The 21428-nt window shown below is 46.5% G+C and overlaps 7 protein-coding genes across 7 annotated transcripts; 6 read left to right on the forward strand and 1 right to left on the reverse strand.

Annotated features, from left to right (window-relative positions):
- Positions 1-304: 304 nt before the first annotated feature.
- On the forward strand, positions 305-1195 carry EPUS_07519 (uncharacterized protein; the record flags this gene model as incomplete). The annotated part of the gene is made up of 1 exon (XM_007802596.1): positions 305-1195. The coding sequence occupies one exon, from the start codon at positions 305-307 to the stop codon at positions 1193-1195; it is 891 nt and encodes a 296-aa protein (XP_007800787.1).
- A 1235-nt stretch (positions 1196-2430) lies between these two features.
- Positions 2431-5077, forward strand: EPUS_07520 (uncharacterized protein; the record flags this gene model as incomplete). Its single annotated transcript, XM_007802597.1, has 3 exons — positions 2431-2750; positions 2800-3205; positions 3254-5077. The coding sequence occupies 3 exons, from the start codon at positions 2431-2433 to the stop codon at positions 5075-5077; spliced, it is 2550 nt and encodes an 849-aa protein (XP_007800788.1).
- Positions 5078-5939: 862 nt separating this feature from the next.
- EPUS_07521 (uncharacterized protein) lies at positions 5940-7320 on the forward strand (the record flags this gene model as incomplete). The annotated part of the gene is made up of 3 exons (XM_007802598.1): positions 5940-6479; positions 6532-6738; positions 6796-7320. The coding sequence occupies 3 exons, from the start codon at positions 5940-5942 to the stop codon at positions 7318-7320; spliced, it is 1272 nt and encodes a 423-aa protein (XP_007800789.1).
- A 2061-nt stretch (positions 7321-9381) lies between these two features.
- EPUS_07522 (uncharacterized protein) lies at positions 9382-10344 on the forward strand (the record flags this gene model as incomplete). Its single annotated transcript, XM_007802599.1, has 1 exon — positions 9382-10344. The coding sequence occupies one exon, from the start codon at positions 9382-9384 to the stop codon at positions 10342-10344; it is 963 nt and encodes a 320-aa protein (XP_007800790.1).
- A 769-nt stretch (positions 10345-11113) lies between these two features.
- On the forward strand, positions 11114-12256 carry EPUS_07523 (uncharacterized protein; the record flags this gene model as incomplete). The annotated part of the gene is made up of 1 exon (XM_007802600.1): positions 11114-12256. One exon carries the CDS (start codon positions 11114-11116, stop codon positions 12254-12256), a length of 1143 nt encoding a protein of 380 aa, XP_007800791.1.
- Positions 12257-14253: 1997 nt separating this feature from the next.
- Positions 14254-15979, reverse strand: EPUS_07524 (uncharacterized protein; the record flags this gene model as incomplete). The annotated part of the gene is made up of 5 exons (XM_007802601.1): positions 14254-14489; positions 14535-14857; positions 14907-15023; positions 15099-15213; positions 15265-15979. The coding sequence occupies 5 exons, from the start codon at positions 15977-15979 to the stop codon at positions 14254-14256; spliced, it is 1506 nt and encodes a 501-aa protein (XP_007800792.1).
- Positions 15980-17627: 1648 nt separating this feature from the next.
- On the forward strand, positions 17628-18011 carry EPUS_07525 (uncharacterized protein; the record flags this gene model as incomplete). The annotated part of the gene is made up of 1 exon (XM_007802602.1): positions 17628-18011. One exon carries the CDS (start codon positions 17628-17630, stop codon positions 18009-18011), a length of 384 nt encoding a protein of 127 aa, XP_007800793.1.
- Positions 18012-21428: the final 3417 nt, after the last annotated feature.

The raw sequence follows: 21428 nt of genomic DNA on the forward strand, positions 1-21428 counted from the left end.
AATCTGGACTACTTATTCACGCTACAGTGTGATAGAGATTTAAGAGGATTGGCTCGAGGCTTCGGCCCGAAGGTCAACCGCGGTATGGAGCCCGTGGCTGACACGTAGCACTCCGGTCTTCTGTCCATGACCTACTTCAATATGCAGGAAGATGTCAAACAAAACCGGCTCCCGATCATCAAGGAGCTTTAAACACTGCCAAACATCGCGGAAGCATGTAATACCACATCCGGACTGAAACGCTCACCTCACCGCAGTCAGTTTTGGAATTGCAGTTAGTGTTCCGCTATCATGGTTCGTCGACATGAATCGCTCCCTCCCAAATACCACCGCTGAAGCTTTCGGATTCACTATCCCTACCAGATCCAGCTCGTTGCGGGATCGTTCAAAGCACGCGTCGAAGCGTCAAGAGCAGTCCTCAATAAACAAGTCGCGCGATGAAGTTACACAGCGCATGAGAAGTATCTTCCTTGAAAGCTGGCAATCAAGCATTAAGAGTGGTACATTGCTCGAAGATTCTTCTCCCACATCAATGCAGACTCTCGAGCGTTCAACTCCCTCTTCAGCTTCCACGATGTCTAGCAATGCGCCACTTTCTCTTTACCAAACTCGTAACAAGCCAGCAGCTCCACCTGCAGACAATCTGCTGCGGCAGGCCAGCCTAAGGATAAAAACTTTTCGTGCCACCGAAGTTCCAGATCCACGCGATAGCCCTGACATCAGCGCACATCCTGCCAACAGTCTTCCTGAAACGCCTATTGGTCAAATAATTGAGCCTCCTATAACCCCACTGCTCAACACACATCCATTGAACAAAACTTCGAAGAGTCAATGCGGCTACAATTCAGAGCCCGGCACTAACCCAACAACCCCAGCCTCATTTCGAGCCCCTTTCCCTTCGACGCAGATTGAGGACACTACCATTACCTCCAATCAAGCCACGGCTGTGATCAAAGATACCATACACTGTCACATCGCCAATATGATTCTAGAGCAGCTCACCCGCAATATAAATAATCAAGATTTCCAAAATCATATTCAGCCTATTAAAGAGACGATCTACGCGCCAGCGCAGCATTTCGCAGCGGGGATAGAGGGCAAGGTCACAAAGATTCCGGATGCCTTGGGTGAGACTTTGGAAATGGTTAAAGAGAGGGAAGCAAAACCGACAATCAAAAATATGGGCTGGGAATAGGAAAAGGAATCAAATATTTACAGGGTTGGGGATTGATGTACTGAATCGAAATCACGATAATGGCTCGCAGGCTCTAGACCTAGGGGCTAGCGATGGCATTGGACATTTGCAGCAGAACTCTGTCAGCAAGTCTCAAACATATTTTCCATAGTCGCAATACATCCAAGCTTGAAAGGCTCTGGAAGAGCTGAGTCAGGGGTATCCAGACCCTCTTCTAAGCATTGTGATCTGCGACACAAACCTGTCCCCCTCTTCATTGCTTGAGAGATATCCCTGCCAGGGTTAGAGGTCTCAAGTTGAGTGTATTGGTCAACAAAATTGGAGGCTTTGCAGGTGTGCAACCTCCTCATGAGCTCTACGGTATCATCACCCATGACATCGTGGTGGTGGTCGCTGGTCTGATCAATACCAATGCACGATTTACTTCACATATCACTTGACTGCTACTTCCACTTCGTCTAAGAAGACCGAGGAGTCTCATCGTGAACATCTCTTCGGCCGCTGAACAGGGTATATCTTGTCTCAGTGTACACTCTGGCACGACATCATACATCACAACATGGAGCAAAGCATGACGGCAGGGATGGCCGCAGAAAAGAGGAACGTCGAGGCATTAGGCATCGCTGTCGGACATGTTCACACGATAAACAACAGTCATCCCTAAGCACTTTCCATCCAAGAGCAGAAACCGGTGCAAAAACGACCATGGCCAGGATTGGGTACAGAAAAAGCCAGCGTATGTGGCTATTTTCCACATGCTCTGCAAGTCGAAATCTTGAGCTTCTCCCCGGAATGGGTAGCAAGGGGGGTGGGGATTAACACGATGAGGAGATTGAAAACCGCAGCTGACAAAATGGTTGGGAGTTGTCCATAGCGGCTGTTGGATTTCTCGGTGGAAATAGTACAGAACTTGAGGATCTAAGAAATATTGATATGCAGGGATTTGCCAAACATAGCCCTAGTTATTCTTTCGAATGCTGAACGATGCCAGCATCCATGTTGTGCTACAGACATCATAATGCCAGATGATCAGATCAGGAGACTAATTGCCAAGGATAAATCTGAGGACCTCTGGACTGTCAATGCGGGGAAAGCTTTCTGGGGGCAACCTGAACGATCCTTCCAGCCTCTGTCCTGCATAGCCCTCGTTCCGACAGTAGTGTACTACGTAAATACATCAGTCCCGGCACTCACCACCTCGATGTCTAAGCACCCTTTATCACCATCTCCTCATAATGTGTTTGTTTTGGACATCTAGCAGTCCGGCTTCTAGCATGCGGCTAAAAACCGCATTGGCTGCGGCCTGTCTGCTCTTGTCCGCATTCTCCAATTGCTCCATCCTTACACCTCCCGTGTTGCCATTGCTTGTTCGGAATCCGTATCTGAGCACTTGGCTGGGTAATGCTCGTGAGGTACCATGGAGCAAATGGCCCATGTTCTGGACAGGCCAGGAAATTGGGTTTTCTGTTCTCGCTTCAGTTCCAGAGTCTTCTCAGGTCTATCCACTACTAGGTCGGCCACAAGATTCTCTGCTTCCTGTTCAGCAAGGAGATGGGTAGGCGAACAATCGCCCTTAGTGCTGGATGTGGCTGACTAGGAGATAGATACAATGTTTCGTTTCCAACCTATCTTGGTGCCAAGTACGATGCCTCCACCACAAACCTGTCCTACTCTATCCCATCCCCAAATTCTTCTTCGAAGCCGGCGAAGCTTGTTCTCTCCTTTCTCTCCCCCATCACACCTTCCTCAACCCTGAGACAATCCCTACCAGCTGCGTACATTACCGTCTTTGTGGAAGGTACCTTCAACGTTAACATATATATCGATGTCAATGGCCAGTGGGTCAGTGGTGACCGTGGCAGCCAAATTGCGTGGGAGCTTTCACAGTCCAGCTTCGGTCAAGGAAAGCCTGGATTGAAGACATGGGCATTCCATAGACAGACAGAGCTACTCTTCACGGAGTATCTTGATAGGGCTGAGTGGGGGACAGCACATTTCTCGGCACCTGCGGTAACAGAGACAACAAGTATGGGTCGAACGTAATGCTGACATTTCCAGGACGTTCGCCACGATTCTGGAACGTCTGCTTTGCTAAGGCAACGATTTTCCAGAACAGGCACTCTTCAGAATGAGAATGACAATAATTTCAGAAGTATTATGGACGATGAACCAGTATTCGCCTTCTCAAAGTCTTTCATATTAAACAATACCTCTATCGGTTTGCAATCCACCGACAGCGTCACGTTCACCATGGCGCACACGCAGGACCCTGCCGTACAATTTGCGGCTGCTCGAGGTCTCACTCTTATGCGACCGCTTTGGGCAAGCTCTTTCTCAACTGAGCAGCTGTTGATATTTCACTACCTCGACTTTGAAACTGCAAGTACTTTGGCGTACAACTATTCAGCTCAGCTCGCGATTGATGCGTATCAATCAGGTGCGGCAGACTACGTGGATATTGTTGCCCTTTCTGCGAGACAGGTCATGGGGTCCACCAGTTTTACTGGCACTCCGGATGATCCAATCATCTTCATGAAAGAGATCTCCTCGGACGGTAACACTCAGACTATCGACGTACTCTTCCCAAGCTTTCCTTTCTTCCTGTATTCCAACCCCAAATGGTTTGCTTACCTGCTTGAACCACTCATCGAGCATACGCTTAGCGGACAGTATCCCAACAAATATGCCATGCATGATCTTGGCGCGTCTTTTCCCAATGCTACAGGGCATCCTGACGGGCGCGATGAATATATGCCTGTGGAAGAATGCGGCAATATTCTTATCATGGGGCTCGCGCTTGTGAACTCTTTCCGCTACAAGGACAAACATGCTGGAGGCAGCCTCCACTTGTTTGACGACCCTTCAGAAGAAACTGCGCCAAGCTTGGACGGTCCAAAAGCCTTCACTTTGCAGTTTAAAGGGGGTTCCGCTGTGAAGTACCTCGACACCGAAGAATCAGACCTAGAAGGCATGAGAATTACCAAGAAATGGGTCAATCGAAGTTATGGTCTCTGGAAGCAGTGGACTGGATATTTAGTGGACTACTCCCTTGAGCCTGAGAACCAACTCTCAACGGATGACTTCGCCGGCTGGCTTCCTCTGCAGACCAATCTGGCCTTGAAGGGCATTATCGGCATTCATGCGATGTCGAAGCTGGCAGAAATCGTTGGGAATGATGCTGACGCAAAGATGTATCGGAACATATCGAAGTCATACATTGCCAGGTGGGAGGAAACGGGTCTTTCGCGTGATAAAACCCATGCCAAAGTCGCCTACGATTGGTATGGGTCCTGGACAACTCTGTACAACCTCTACGCAGACAGTCTACTTTGCTTCCGCGTCGAGCCGGAAAAACCAAAGGACACTAACTTTGATCTTGGGCCCCCACACAAGCAAAAGCCAATGAAGCCTCCGCAAGACGATGAGCAAATCGCTTTTGTGCCCAAGCACGTATACAAACTTCAGTCAGACTGGTATTACAACGTGCGGCAGAAGTATGGGCTGCCTCTCGATTCGAGGCATCTGTATACTAAGACTGATTGGGAGTTCTTTGCCATGGCCGTGTCAGCACGCACCGTTCGAGAACCAATCTTACAGTCTGTGGCCAGATGGGTCAATGAGACAGTGACAGATAGACCGTTGACAGATTTGCATATGACTGAAGGACGAGGAGAGTTTCCTGGACCCAATTTTTTCGCCCGGCCAGTGGTTGGTGGTCATTTTGCTTTCCTGGCACTTGAGAGAGCATGTGGTGGCAAAGCGGTAGATGGCCTGAAATTTCTGGATGAGACGCCTGATTCAGTTCCTCTACTAGATGTGCAGGGGCTGCTGAGAATCGACGCTTTGGAAGGTTTAGAGGTTGATGCCTGGGAAGACCTGTGAAGAGATGGATATATGCTAGTGAATATAGTCATAAGAGCAGATATGAAGCTGGATATGTGGTGGTGAAATGAATGTCTTCATGCATTGCTTCTGACCATTGTTTTGGCTATTTGGACCCTGACCATGTTTGATCAGCCACCAGGAACGCTCTGTAGACCGAGCTGCCAGGAACGCGTTACTACGGTAGGAGGCATAATGTTTGTCACCTGCGCACTAGTAAGTAACGTCATTAACAGCGCTCATACAGATACCGCGATGCTCTGTGCGAATGCTCACTGTCGCCATTCTACGTGCGTTTTGTTGATTCTACACGTTATTCTACTGATTCTATCTCATTCTGCGCCATTTACGAGCTCTATCAAGTTCGTTCTAATTCTACGCCAGAGAGATGCCAGGCAGTAAAAGATGCAGAAGGACGGCATACACGATATTAAGAAAAACTAGACTAGTCCTAATTGGCCGATTTTGTGGCGTTCGATATTAGCGTTACACCCAGTTACTAGTGCGCAGGTGATAAACATTATGCCTCCTACTGTAGTAGTCCGTTGCTTGCTAATAGGCGCTAGTTAGTTAGAGGGCAGGGATTCTCCAAGTCCCATTGTTTCCATCTCTATTGACGCGCCTTTGTACTCACAACATATCTCACTTCACCAGAACAGAAAAGTGAAAACAGCATCAGTTGACGTTGTGTATGCGTACCTTCCGGTGCTCTACAGCTTCGCATTTGAACAATTCTGGACACGGTAAGCGGTGTCAATGTCCAGGCGAGGAGAACTTTTACAACTTAGTCCCCGCACTGCATTCTGAAATGAGATATACCTGTGTCTGACTTCTTTCTAAGCCAGGGCTTTGCGGTACGACAATGCATATGGAGAAGCCCGAATGTCAGCCAACTATGGCAATTTCACCTTCACCTTCACGGCAGGTATTGGGGTGGAAGACCACGAACGCGTCCATTAAACAGGGAGTTTTGGAGGTAAACAACAAACACATTACGGTTACAAAAGCCTCGATTTTCGAGCAAGTATCGAAGGATCGTGTCAATCTTCCCCGAGCAGGAAGTCCCAGGATCGGACAGAAGAGATCGATTGCGCAGGTTGACGGAACGGAACAGTATGACAGACCGCCATTGCAGCAACGGGGATCACCATTACTTCCAACGACTGAAGATAAGCAAGAAAATGCAGTAATGGTAGAAGATGACGATGAGACGAAGAATGAGGGTCAAAACGTTGGGGCAGTGAAAAAGGGAGAGGAAGATGATAATGAGCCATCGACAGCAGAGTCGAAGACAACAACTACTTCTTTGACTTCGTTTCATGCATCGCAGGAAGGACCTGTGCCCTTGGAGGAGCAGTTTATTATTCAAGAAGAAACAAGCCAAAACACGTTGGAGAATCTGGTAAGGAAAAGTTGGATCAGTCGGATACTCACAGACTGCTGATGATGTATAGAACGTGACACCACTTCCTCAAAATACATCCCATCCCCAGCTGCATTCTAATCCCACTCCGCCGACGGACGGATCTCAAGACAGCATGAGAATGTCAAGCTTTGTCGACTTCGAGGCCGCAGGTGCCGAAGATGAGGATCTAAAGATGATATTGCCGAAGCGGACCTCGTCGCCAACCTGCCCCGATAGGAAAACAATGATTGCCGAGGTAAGTTTGAAGAATGTAGAACTGATTTGCACATCATTTGATGACACCTATGGATAGAAAGTAGAGATATTGCGAACTCGACTCCAGCTTGCTGCCTACAAGGTCAAAACCAACCAGACCAAAACACCCTTTTTCTGGTTGCATGGCCCTCAGTCTTCACCAGAACGCCTGAGAATGCCCTTGATCAAGAGGGAGGAGGGTGTGATTTCAGCTGCAAGAAGGCAAGCAACAGGTCAATCGAAGTCAGCTGTTCGACATCTCAACTCTTTGCCGATGCCCACTATCGTTCCCACGGCTTACTCTGCCCGATATATGGTTCCGGCCAGGGAGGGTATCCCATCATCACCACCTACCTCCACTAGCAGCGAAGATTTGGGCATATCCAGCGCGAATACTCTAACACCAACAGATTGCCCACGAGCCCGCAGGAGCCCAATACAATTGAGCAGCCCAACTCCAAGTCAGGCAGATAGCGCAGCCTTACAGAGGATGAGTTCGAGCGGCGACGTGACGAGTGGCGTGGTGAAGACTGAGGCTGCAAATGGCCTGCTGGACCTCATTCGGGCAGCGGCTGTATCATGACATAAGCTGGAGCACGTGCATAGACACAGATGAGGAGGTCGGGGGGCGTCAAAGTGGCATAGCGATCGCTCATGTATTGCATCAGACGTGGCATTGAAAATGTGGCGTGCATCTTCTATTCCAGGAAGGCTGCAGCTGCAGTTGGGACGTTGGTGACGTGGGTCAACTATTTTGTACCATGGACATAGTACTAGTAGCCCAGATAAGAGCAAATGTGGTTAATGCTAGGTTATTGCTTCCGTCCGGTACGACCTGCACGGACGATTGGACAGGAAAGGGAAGTGTGGTCATTTGGTTGGGTAAGGATTAAATACTCTGTAAATCTCAGCCGAGAGCAGGATTGACACCAGGTTTTCATGGCCATCAGCTGCAGGCAAGCTCCCCAAAGTCATTGTTCATCCTTGAAAAGTCTCGAATGGTACTTACACATTCCATGAAGTCCTGTCTTGTCTACAGGCAGACAAAGGTTATTCCATTCTCACACCAGCAATAACGACGAGCCGGATCTAGGTCACGATGCCAGTTCCGATGTCTCATTAACTTTTCTACCTGGGTTGGAACATGCAGAGAGTCCGTGATAGTCCCAAGCTCAACTTCTATTTCCTTGTTATTGTGCAATCTTGTCGGTGTTAATGTGCCACGATGACTTTCTATCCAGGCATCACCGACTAGCTCATCCTGTACCGCAACCTTCAACAGAGGTCCCACGAGTTCTGGTGACTCCAAGGTACTGACAGAGCCGGCACTTCGGAAGATTTTCATGGTAGGGTTCCTAGGTCGGAGAGCTAGTTGTCCAGGTGAGACGCAACTTGGATTGTGATTTGCTTGTACGATTTGTCCGTAGCCAGAGCTGAAGTGGCCAGGTTAGTGACAAGCTCATTTGATGTGAAAAGTGGAAAACTTGGGAGCTCGGGAACTCGGGAACTCGAAGAAAAAATACACCATGTACTGGACTCTCTCAATATGCGGGCTGATACTGAGGTGATCGGTTCGACAGGTAAAAGTTTGCTTGACGTTTCTTTGTTTCTTTGGATGATGTAAAGACTTGTCACTACGGACTTTGCGGAACGCTAGAGCTAACCGAGACTTCCTCGGAAGGTTAGGTCCGGATGTTTCCATCTTATCTCTATTTCCGGGAGAGACTACACTCCATACTTGTGCCCTCACCGGAAAGCCACCGGACAATCAACAGACACGGCTGGCCAGTTCTAAATGTTAGGATGGTACAAGTTCCTGTTCGAGCTGTTCTAATGGCATTATTGGAGCTTTGTGGTGCCGCAGCTAACCCATTTCAATGCACTTTCTCTGTCCCAAAGCTGTATTTGAATACGAGGTTCTTGCTCCTACATTCTTAGTTCACCGCCCTCTCCATGGCTTGCTGTCAGGTGGACCTAGATGCACATGCACATGCACATGCACAATGTAAGGCTCAACAAGGCCAACCGCCCAATAAGGCTGCCTTTCCACCCCAAATCTCCGAGCCCTAAAAATCCAAAGGACTGGAGTGTATCTTGTGGTGAATGGTGAATCAGTAAAGACATGCTAACCCCACCAATCTCACATTTCTGGACTCTGACAGCGGCCCATGTGCATGCAGCATACGCCACAAACAAGCTTTGGTCAAGCGTACTGCACTTGCAAGAACAATATCTAACAGAGAAGCAATACGAAGGTTGACCTTCATCTGATCACCACTACTCTGCCACTATCAGTTACTCAAATCATTTGACCGTCTACATCTGGTTCTGGACTACTGTCAGGACTCTCGAAGTTCCCGCTTTAGCCACATTAACCAGCTTAAGGAGATGCTAAATCATGAATCTCAACCTAGATTCATTTTCCGCGTATCCGGAACAAGCCATATCTCAACCTTCACCAGGTAGGACGGGTGCCGCCACATTACTGGAACCCTGATGAGGACTTCCCCCCACTCTAATGACTATATTAAGGCAGGTTTCTCTTTAATCTTGACGAGTGGTACGCCTTGTCTATAGCCCTCCCTCTTATTTTCTCACTGTACATCTGTCTGTCTTCATTTGCGGCCTTCTGTTCTTGCGCATCATGCAATTCCTATTACCTCTCTTGCTGTTGGGTGCTGCTGGCATCCAAGCATATCAATCGACCGAGCTTCCCACATTTGTCAGGCGGGCTTCTAAGGGTGCAGAATGTCCCAAAGTATGGAGCAAGATATCCAAAGACTTGACGAAGTCATTTGTCTCTGGAAAGGAATGTACAGATCTTGCCCGAGGCGCCATTCGATACGCCTTTCACGACGCCGCCACTTTCTCGACAAAGCTGCCAAATGTTCCACCTGCTTCAGGTGGTGCTGATGGATCCCTGTTGCTCAATGCTGGCGAGATTGGCCGCAACGACAATCGTGGTCTTCAGAATTATCACAGCTTCATCACAGGCAAATATGCAGAGTATAAGTCAGAAGGGGTCGGTGCAGCGGATTTGATCCAGTTCGCAGGGAACCATGCAGTGGTCTCGTGCCCGGGTGGGCCAACCGTTATGACCTTAATCGGGAGGGAGGATACATCCACCGCATCACCAGAAGGTCTCTTACCCGCAGGCTTCGGGAAGGGTGCGGATCACGATACCATTTTCCAACTCTTCTCCGACAAAGGATTCAGCGCGGTTGATCTCGCTGCATTGATAGGCGCCCACACAGCAAGCAAATCCCAAGCGCCCCAGGTACCCCCCGGCACGTCGCAAGACTCCACACCTGGTACTTGGGACGTCAAGTACTATTCGGAAATTTACAAGCCTCCTCCCGGCGTGGCCCGCTTCGAGGCCGATATCAACCTGAGCAGTCCCAACACCACCGTCGGAAAAGAGTTTCAGAACTTTATCGACAACCAGGGCAAATGGAACGGAAATTTTGCATCGGCTATGTTCAGGCTCGGCTTGCTGGGCATTTCACCAGAGACCTATAACAACTTTGTCGACTGTACCAGTGCTCTGCCACGAACTACGCAAAAGCGGAATGTCATGGGCGCACCCATTAATTTTCGTTTTCGGTGATCCATACCCATCTACTTTGGAGTAGGTTGTCTGCAATTTGCGGAGTTTGGAGCATGTGTGCCGCCGCTGGTTTCCTCCCGTGTGTTTTGACTTATGCGTTGGCGTCCAGGTTCGAGGATTCTGCGGCAATGGATGAAGGTCTTACAAACTGGCTCATAGTATACCTTAAAGTCTAATCTCAAAGCATTTGCTCTTGCTACAATTCTTGGCGCTTGCACTAGTTACTAGCTGCTTACTCTTTTGGGTCATCCCAGAAGAACAATGCCCTTTGTCATTCAAGATGTCCTTCTCCATGATTGTGTGTTCTTCCATTCACAATGAATGTTCTTTCATACCATCGTTTCTCCTGTCTCCTGCACATGCTGCAAAGTGGTTATCGCTGTTCACTGATCACCACAATGCTTGTGAGCCAGATCATGTCACAAAGAAGCGTTTGTGCCTTCAAGTGATTGTTGCGGCAGGTCAAGCGCAAACGTGTTTGTCATTTGCATGTTCACAATTGATCTTGTGGATGCGCAGAACACTTTGACGGCTTGACAGCGTCTACAAATATCTGCCTCCTTCACCCTGCGATTCTGTAACATCTTCCTTCACCAAATTTTTCACTGACCATCCCTCAGAATCGCCAACCCCTCAACCATACTTGAATTCATTTGCTGCTTTTATATCATTTACCAGCTTTACCAAGTGTGCAAGCAGCCAGCTGAAAACTTTGCAAACTTCGACCTCCTCAGCTTCCGACCTTTTCGATCGGCCCATAATATCCAAAATGCCTCCGATGCCAACCACCAAGCTGGCCAGCATCAAGCAGGGCCTACCAAATTGTCAAAAGATCGCTATTCTTCACCAAGCCACTGAAGATAGCAAAAAGGTCACACTGTATCCAGCATTTCCAAAAGAGCTGGCTATAGTTTTCTCCGGGTATATCGCCAAAGCTTTCAACGCGGTACCTCTTTCCCAAATCCCTCTTGCTGAGATGAAGCCGCAGCGGGAGACGCAAGTGCTTATCGAAGGCGGCAATGCCGAGTCTCATGGAGAGGTTTTGGAGTGGATCTTGTCCTGCGGTAGAGCGGGCAAGACAGTTCCATTTCGATGGTTCAACTCTCCGGCGTTTCACGCCTATGGCTTGGTCTACCTCTCCTGTGCCAAGCTCCAAGTCAACGTGTTGCAAGCTCAAGTCCAGGCGCGTATGCGGGACATTGCAGCAAAACAGGTGCATACACTCGATGTCGAGCGGGTGTTTAGCTCGTTGGCTGGGCCGCACATGTTCAAGGATATGGTCTCCCACAGCATTGGCCAGGCCATGTGGGATGGGAGACTACAAGCCATGGGAGCGTACAAGGCTCTGTTCAAGAAGGAGGAGTACGCCGAGTTCAAAGAAGGTGTCGACGCCGTGTACGACAAACTGCTGAAGCAGTGGCACAAGACACCCGAAGGCAAGACTGCGAAGAAGGAGCAGGAGGAAAAGGATCGGAAGGCCGAAGAGAAGCGAGAGAAGGCCAAGGAACGCCGTCAAGCCAACTTCCAACGAGCCGCAGCGAGACGGCACAACGTCGACCCGTCCAGTATCAAGCCTAGTGGCAGTGATACTTACACCCTCACCACCGACGCGCGACAAGTCCGAAAAGCCCAAGACGGTAGGCCTGGCTTCGTGCAGCTCGATCTCGGCACGCTCGGTGTCTCCTCTCGAGACTTCCGACGGGCGGATTGCCCTGCTCTGGCCCCAAAGGAGCAGAAATCGTCGCCCACGGTAGAAAAACCCGCCGCGACGCATTCAGCCGGTGGTGCGACGGCCCAAGTCGCTTCGAAGGAGGACACACCAGGCGACAAGGGCAAGGCCAACGTCGATGCCATTGATACTGGTTCTCCCGCCAAGTTGATCGAGGGCCTGGACGACATGAAAATTGGTTAAGCCTTGATGGCTTGGGGAGTACGGTGCTATTTTTTGGAGTTTAAAGCAAGGGCGTTGAGGGTAGGGCTGAAGCGGTCTTCGAGCAGGGGTTTGGGTGTTTTCATTGCGCGCGCTTGTGGCACTGCTAATTCATGGTGAGTCATAGTGCTGTGAGGCTTCTCGGCTTTGATAAAGGAGTATCACATCATGATACGATCGCAATGATTTAGCTTAGCGGTTTCAAAGCAAGTCTGCCCCCTCATGGCAAAATCAAATCATCCAAACCATCTCCAGCCTTTCCTTATTCCTACAAGAATCTTAGGACTTGTTGAAAGTGCTTTATCTTTATCTTCGTATCGAGGCGCTTGATAAGGAATTCACTTATTGACTAGAGCGGCTCGTGTTGCGGCGCTTGATAAGGCATGCACTTGTTCACAAGGACGGCTCAGCTTTCTAATTTCAACTCCGCGTGTCTCACTATTTTAGTAGTAGTAATAATAATCCAGGATAGAAGCTGCTCGTGGGGGTGGATGAAGCCACCGGATATTGCCGCTCCGCTCCCCTTCCACCAAATGGATTGGTTGATCTCGCATAAGTAAAGCTTGGACAAAGCTTCTTTAAACCCCCTACCCCACCCGGCACACCTTCCAAGTTTCCAGGCAAGAGGAATGTCACTTTCCGCTCTAATGAAACTCTCAGCGTTCGAGGTCACCCCTTTCTACAAAGTTTTGCTGGATGTTCTGCTACGTGGGTATTAGGATGCCTTTGTTGCTCATGCCCCTAGGTGGGTGTTTTTTTCCCAGCATCGGAGTCGGCATACCCTTCTCTTCTTCTTTTTATCACGCTCGTACTTTAGGGGCAGCAACTCGTTTTGCGTTTGTGCGACTACTGATACTGAGGGGCTTATGCGAGTCCTTCGGAACATGTTTTCAGCTGCATTGGTATTGATGACTATTGTTCCTAAACACACGACTATGCTTATTGAAAACGCCGAGTCAGGTTTCTACTTGCACCATCATCTCCTCCTTTGATGATCTTCTTTTGCGTATGTCGTGGAGAGAAGGGTAATAGAGATACCACAATGTTGAGGCAGCGATGGATCAGGATCGTGGGTGGACGCGAAGTCCCCTCCTAATGTTAGCCTTGTTCGTTCTTTTCTCGATGGACCCGATCAGGTCTTCAGGGTCGAGCTTGTCGTTACATGACTAGTCGTCAGGGGAGCACTAGAGATCCTTAAAATGCGGGCGAAATCGACTTGAAGGGTGTAATCTCGAATTCTCGGAAGTATGTCAACCGATGCAGCGGATGTGGCGTTGTGCATCCTGCAACCAGGCGATTCAAAGACATCGATGAATAGCTCGTCGATCTCTCCGTCGAACTGGTGAAGCAAATGCAAATGGGAGGGCGGTGAGGCAAGCACATGTGTGCCGCTGGGATATGAACCGTTGAGTTAGGAAGTTAGGAAAGCTCTCATTATGCTGCATACAGGGCGCAAAGTATCACTGACTGACCTCGTTCTTGACTACTTATTTCTCTGCATGGTGGCTGTTGTAAGCAAAGGTACTAGCTTCGTCGATTACGAAGGCGACTCGTTTCAGCACGGTGAAAATGCACTACACGAAAACACGAGTGAAAAGCCACTCCGAGACTCGGGGCCAAGAAGAGGGAAGGTGAAATGGATACAGTGGCAGAACACTCACGAGTATTTGACGTTCCCGTGGATGGTCTACACACCAACCTGGATATAAAGGAGATCATGATGGCTGTATCGAGGCTCATCTAAGGGAGAAAATGTAAAAGCGTTCAAATATACAAACGACGAGATGAGCTGCCAATTCCTGCGGCCGAACTCCCAGTATTGGTCATTGCGTTGAAGCTATGCACCTGCTGCAGTGTTGTGATGGCTAGTTGCAATTCAATCTAAATTACCGTGTAATAAGTATTGATGTATGCCTTCATGCCCCGAAGAAGGTTTCGTGCTTGTTCCAATCTAAATGGAACACGCTGTATATCAGTGTCTAGAAGATGCCGGGTATCAGTCTCCATCTAACTTTCTCGCGGTAGGCCTTCCAGTCCTCCCCATACTTCTCCAAACATCTTTGTTCGTCTCGAGAGCACCGATGCATCAGCAGCAACGTCATAAATAGGGCGTAGGTCCATGGTAGCAGATGTGTAGTACCGCTAGGTGCGCACATAGCATACGACAACACTAGATCTCCCACGTAGTTTGCATGGCGAACCATTCCCCACCAGCCTGCAAAGTCAGCTTACGGTGGTTGAGTCGGTTCGCTGAGCTTACCAGAGCACAGAAGGAGCGACTCATGGTTGAGACCATCCTGTGTCTTGAAGTTGCACGAGATATATTCGGCTTTTTTGCCCCAAATCTCGCACTGGCCATTAGTACGGCGAAAAATATCCTTCTGGTGGTTCACGGATCGAAAGAGCGCGTAACCTCCCAGTCCGGTCAATAGAATTATAGTGGCACTCAGTGAAGATAGCTTGACTGGGTAACGTGCCAGATACTGCACTTGTACGGTGTAGATTGTGGGGATCCAAACCACTGAGCCCCAGGCCAGGTAGAAGCCGAAATGATCATGACAGATATCAATGGTGCGGAGGTACCTGAATTATGTCAGTCTAATTCTGCAGCTTCTCGATATGCTTGCACTACCAATCTTCGTTGATAAAGAAATCCAAGGCGTAGACTGCGTGCAGGATGCTGACAATGATAATGGAATTCGTGACGAAGCCATGCAATTGATATTGCCATGCTACATACGACAGATCACTGTACGCCAGTCAGCTAGGATCCCACCTGCAGAAGCCGAAGCTCGTAAATATAGTATGGTGAATCATGACATACATCAATGTCCAGGCGATAAGACCTGGACGTCCAATGTGAAACAACTTGAAATCCCACGACTTTCCAAAACGTGGGTTTAATTCGATGCCCATGTAGAAGTCATACAGCACCGATCCTGTACAAAGTCAGCGATGCATTCACCGAGCACGCTTTAGGAGGCTCTGACCGCTGAACTTGCGATCTTCGGGATGCGTTGGCGCGATATAAGCTTTCAGGTAGGAGAATGCAGACAAGAAGAGACCATATATGTTCGCCGCGACAAGCAACCCCTCCCAGTGCTTTGCTAGCATTGCAGGATTTAAAATTCCAGATATTGCAGCCATGACAGCAAGGAGATGGGTCACAACCCAAGCAAACAAACCATTAGTATTGTACTTCAACAGGTTTCCAGCAGGTGTGAGCTGTCCTGAGCTATTTTTGCCGGGAAGGCATGCGTAAAGGGTTGCCTGAAAAACAAGCCAAGCCACATAGCCAATACAAGCCTTGACGCTTGGTTGCGGAGCAAACCGAACAACAAATGGTATTAGACCTTTTGACCAGAAAACGGAGAGACTCGCAAAAAGAGAGCCATTGAAATCCTCAAGTGCTACCCAGAGAAGAAATACCAGCAGGGGACCAAAAATAGAGATTCCAGCACATCCTATCGCAGATAGCCACGATCCGCCGGCCCAGCGACCCCAGGAGATCATGGGATCGGTTTTGACAGCCGAAATCCATTTATTTGAGATGCTAGCTTGTGGTCGCTGCGTGCAAATCACAGATTTATCCGCTTCTCCGTTGGACTCTTGATGATGATCTGCCGTCATCCCCGGCTCGCCGTATTTCCAGTTCAAAACTCGATGCTGACAGCTGAATGAACGGCACGGCGAGGGACTATCCATAATCAGATCTTCCGCGGTAGAACCTGGTTATGACGATGGTAGATAGTTGTGCGAGGTCGGAGCTCTAAGGAAGGCAATCTGTCATGGTTTATGTCAACTCATATCTCATGGCAAAGAATTTTTGTTTGTCTCAAGTCACCCACAAATTCAATTACACCAAAAAACCCCCCAAAAAAACCCTCCGTGCTTCCTGGCTGTATTGAGGCGTGTGTTCCGAAGCACTCTGTCAATGCTGCATTTACAGTAGCCAGACACCGCATTGGATATAAGGGGGTTTGAAAAGCTTAAACCACTTCTTCCTTTCAGGTTTATGTGGGGGCTTTTGTGGCGATGAAGTATTTGACGCCAACTTTCATCTTCACTTACCGCTTGAACCATTGCGCGCTGCATGAGCGCATCAAGGCCCGCCCAGAGCGCCGTTGCCGCTGCATCCAAGGAAAACGATTTCATGAAATCCGGCACCAACATTCTGGGCACCCAGGTCAATGTTTGCATACAAATGTGTCTCAAAAGCGACGCGTGCCGTGGGCGGTCTAACGGAGATGGTGGCCGCTGTAGAAAGCTACCTGCACGCCATTATGAGCACATTCAAGTGTACGGCAAATACAACGATGAGCGCTTGGTAGGAAGTCACGATAGCTCTTTTCTTGGTAAGTATAGTGGGGCTCGTAATCAATGAAAAGGTGTTGGTGCGATCTCGATTTTCTAAGGAATTACGTCATGTTTAGGCCGAAAACCGGAGGCCGAAAGATTAAGCGCCTCTGCCAATCCGTACCATGAGTCTGGTCAATGGTGTCCTGCAGAAATCACTTCATCATCATGAAGACTATCTACGGCGATTTTTGCAGATCTTCATTTGCCCCGTGGGAATAGTCTATCGTACCTTGCGTAGATCTTCCGATCCACGATCGTGTTTCTACCCGCACACTCCTCTCACCCATTCTTACTTGACAAATACCATAAAAGGGTGGTGGGTATTGGCTTGGGCCTTTTCGATGACGCTTAACCAGCACATATGCTCATGGCCTTGCAGTCTACCCGTTCACTTCTCCGAGCTATCTTGTACTTATAACTTGACGCACGGGAGCTCGAGTAGGTGACGACCTTGGTGGGTACGGAATTATCATTCCCTAGTCTCAGATCCACATACCGATCGAGTGCTCTTGGCTTCTAGCGTCCGTAGGTCCTTGAGCAGGCTCCTTTGCTAGGGTCACAAGCTCTGTGGCGCTTGCTAGAGTGCAAATATCACAAACAATTGTGTGTCAGTCCTGGGCAAAGCACCTGTGTCTTTGGTGACGTTCTGATCCTGTCCTCGGCGAAACCCATTCTAGGTTAATCTGTCTTTGTATCTTATCCCCTCCGTCCCTGGGTGTGCCTATTAGCGTACTTGGCGTAAAATAAGGTTTTTGAGCCGCATTTGATCGCCATAGCTTTCCGCAGCTGGTTTTTAAAATGAATTTTCAACCACCTCCAATGCTACGACCACGTCGAGATACACAAATTCCACTGAGATACAGAGATAACTCACCTCCGCAATTACTACAAAACAACAACCAGCGAAAAAGATGCAGAATTGACCCAAAAAAAGTTGATCGAAATAATGTCGATCAAGCCTTGGCAGTGATAGCATCTACGCCAGAATGCGCAAATGAATCACCAATACTTATTTCAACTGGAAAATACCGAGTGGATGTCCAACAATGTTCGGGATCGAGCCATCAAGAAAGTGCATGCAATTGATCAAAAGATTGGCTATCCGACGAGCAACCCTAATGTGCTTGATCCTGAGGCGCTGAGAAAGTACTACGATGCAGTTGTCATTTCTAACACGACATTCTTCGAGAACAAGGTACAAGTCGCACACTTCGAGACACGGCAGGCCTGGAACAAGCTAGGCAAGCCTACTCGACGTGACGAATGGGACATGACCGTGCGCACCGTCGATGCCTACTACAACCCGGCCGGCAACGAGATTGTCTTCCCGGCCGGCATCATGCAAGCTCCAGTCTTCTACGACCCATCCGTTTATTAATAACATTAATATCCTTATATATAGTTTAAGTATAAAGCAGAACTGCAGAAACCTTAAACATATATACCTTGTATACAAGTTATAAGTGACTTGTCACAAGTCTTCTTTTGATTTATCTAAATATGACCTGATCCACTTCTCTTATATACTTAAGAGATTTAATATACTAGCTAAACTATTACTACCCTTTGTAAACGCAAGCCTTAACTCTAAATTAGATATTAAAGTACTTAGAGTCTAGCTTAACCTAATATTATAGTAGAAATCTTACCTCTATATAGTTAAAGCGTAGATAGTTTATTACTTAAGTGCCCTAAAAATATTATCCGGCTTTACTTAGGGCTCCTTTGTCTCCTTAGGGCTTCAGGTATATATATTAGCTACTTAACTAGCGCTACTCTATAGTTATAGCGCTTAATACGCCCTAAAGGATATAATAAGGCATAAAAAAGGCATTAAAAATAAATTATAAGTCATCTAAGGACGCTGCCTTTAGGCTATTATAAAAGTCTATAAAGCTACTACTATATAGGCGCTTAAGATTAAAACATTTACTCCCTTAATATATCTTTATATAGAGATATTTATAACTAACTTAACTTACTATATACTAGTAACAGACCTTTATAATATAATTAAAACCTTAGTAAGCTATATCTATTAATAAGGTTAAGGCAGCAGAGGCAGGCAAGCTAAGCCCCTTATTATTTCTTTTTACTTATTAAAAGAATAAATAGAAAGCTATACAGGTAGTCTATCCTGTCTTAAAGTAAGGAATTTAGGTACTAACCTCTTATAACGCGTTCCTCTTAATATTAAAATTGCTTCTTTAAAAGAGATAATAATCTAGCTATATATATATAACTTATATTACTTAGGAGGCAACGCTTATAACTGACTTGCGGCAGTAAGCAAACTTCTGCTGTGGGGCGCTTGTCAAAGCGTATGAGCTATCCGGACGGATTACGAATAGAGAGGTTCGCCTTACCTGATTAAGGAAGCCTAAACTTTACTATATAGCAGGAGGCCGGATTAGGAACTATAGATGCTCTATAACCTATAATGTGGCCCACATATATACAGGCCTTACTCACTAGCGTTAAAATATATATATCTGTGCATAATCATAATATAAATAAATTCTCTAGCTTTTATTTTAGCAATTTATAAACTATTAATTTATTCTAGTTTTAAGCTATTATAATATCTTATAAGTAATTATAGAGAGAACCCATCTAGGGTTATTTAACTGTGTAAGAAAGTCGTTGCTCTGGGAGTAACGTAAGGCCTGTTTGATTCAAACACCTTGTACCGTACGAAGGTTTAAGAACTATCGAGTCAAGATGATTCGTGATCAAACAGAGAGAAAAGAGAGCGACAAAGTTCGCTATCCTTCCTTAAGCAACCGGAGGCGGAGCCTAGACGAAGCCCCTCCTACAGATCAAGACGCCCTGCGCGCATTAATTGAGCACGCAAAGAGAGCGACAAATAACCCATCAGCTCTTCCAGCCTTCATGGCACTTGTCAACAAGAATCAGACACACGTAGCGGCGTTTGTACTGACATTAGCAGCTGCTTATAAGGAAGAAAAAGCCCTCCGCCTAAAGAAGGAGGCTGAGTATCAAGAAGCTCTCTAAGAGAAGGAAACTTGGGAAGAAAGATACTAAGATCTTAACAGAGGCACCAGCATCAAGATTGAGTTGCTAAAGGATTAACTCTGTGACAAGGAGGAGATTATTCAGAACCTCCGCGACAAAGTTACAGCGATACCAAAGCTGCAAGTCCGGGTAGAGTCTCCTTTAGCAACTCTGACAGAACAAGAATCGCCGCCTTAAGGGCAAGTCTCGTTAGAAGCGACTCTGAGCCCTATGATAGTGCTTAGTACGAAGACAGAGAAGTTGCCTCACCCAGAGGTATTTGAGGACGGGCCTCCTCAGAAGTTTCGCTCCTAGTTGTCAGCCATGAAGATGAAGTTCATAGTTAATACAGCGCTTTTTCTAACGGAACTGTCTAAAGTCGCCTACGTGTAGTCGCGTACCAGCGGTGACGCTCGTAAATTGCTTAGGTCCTACTTCGAAGACTTTGAAAGGGCCCAGATTTCAGATATCTTTACAGATATGGCGAATCGCTTTGACTCCTTGTTTCAGCAAGAGACCGCTCGTCAGGAGTACCACTACCTATAGCAAAGGCAGCAGGACCTTGCTGTCTTCCTAAGGGACTTCTAACGGCTTTCCTGTAAAGCAGAAGTCTAAGAAGAGGACTAGATTGTAGACCTTTGAGATAAGATTTAAGATGATCTAAAGTAAGTGATTATTTTCTGCAAATATATATTAATTTAGGAGATAATTACTGATCTGACATACGCTAACATAAATAGTTGATATATCATATTAAATAAACTAGCAGCTAGCACTAGCACATTAGCAAAACCTTTAGTTTTTAGTACTTATTAATCTATTAGTAAATTAATAGCAAAGAAGGAAAGGCTAATAGCTAAGCTATAACTTCTAAGAGATATATCTATAATAAGGTGTTACTGTTATAAGAAACTAGGACACTATATAAAGGATTGCCCTTAGGCATAAAAGTAATCAGAAAAAGAGTTGCTTGCTACTAAGATATTATAAGCGGGCCTAGTAGCATAATTAGTAGAGAAGTTATAAGGATCCTTGTTGCAGTGACAAAAAGTGATTTTAAGGCTTTATTTTTGATTAACATTAGTATTAAAAGGGGGAGAGAAAGATTAACAGTATCAGTATTATTAAATATAAGATGTTAGTTAAGTATGGTTATAGATTATTAATTAGTAGAACAACTTTATAAAAAATTATAGATTAATATAATAGACTTAGCTAAACCTATTCTTATTTCTGATTTTGCTAGTAAGATCTATTAATCTATTTCTTAGGCCCTTTATTTACTTATATATATTAGTAAATACTAGTAAGGATTACAGATCTTTTATATAATAAAGGTTATGTACCTTATAATCTTAAGGAAGAAGTAGATAAGACTATATAGCTGTATTCTAGATCTTAGGGATTTATTAATAAAGTTTATAAGGGATTATAATTATAAAGAGTAATTTATATTTTAGCAGAACTATAAGAGTTAGAGTAATAAGCTTAGGGCTAAGGAGTAAGCAACAAAAAAAGAGCTAATAAAGAAGTTATATAACAAATTTAGCTATATATATATAGCTAAATTTTAGGCTAACTTAATCAAGGCATTATTATTATAGGTAATAAAGATTCTTAAGTGTCCTAAAATAGCCCTAGCTATTTTATAACCTTTATGCTCTGTTAAGGTAAAGAAGACTCTAGGTAGCAGGATAATTATAGCTATTACTTACAAAAGGAAGATTAAGGAGGCTAAAGTAGCCTAGCACAGCACTAAGCTTATAAGTATTATAGTATT

This window comes from Endocarpon pusillum (assembly GCF_000464535.1).
Source record: "Endocarpon pusillum Z07020 unplaced genomic scaffold scaffold1722, whole genome shotgun sequence".
In the NCBI taxonomy this organism is placed as follows: Eukaryota; Fungi; Ascomycota; class Eurotiomycetes; order Verrucariales; family Verrucariaceae; genus Endocarpon; species Endocarpon pusillum.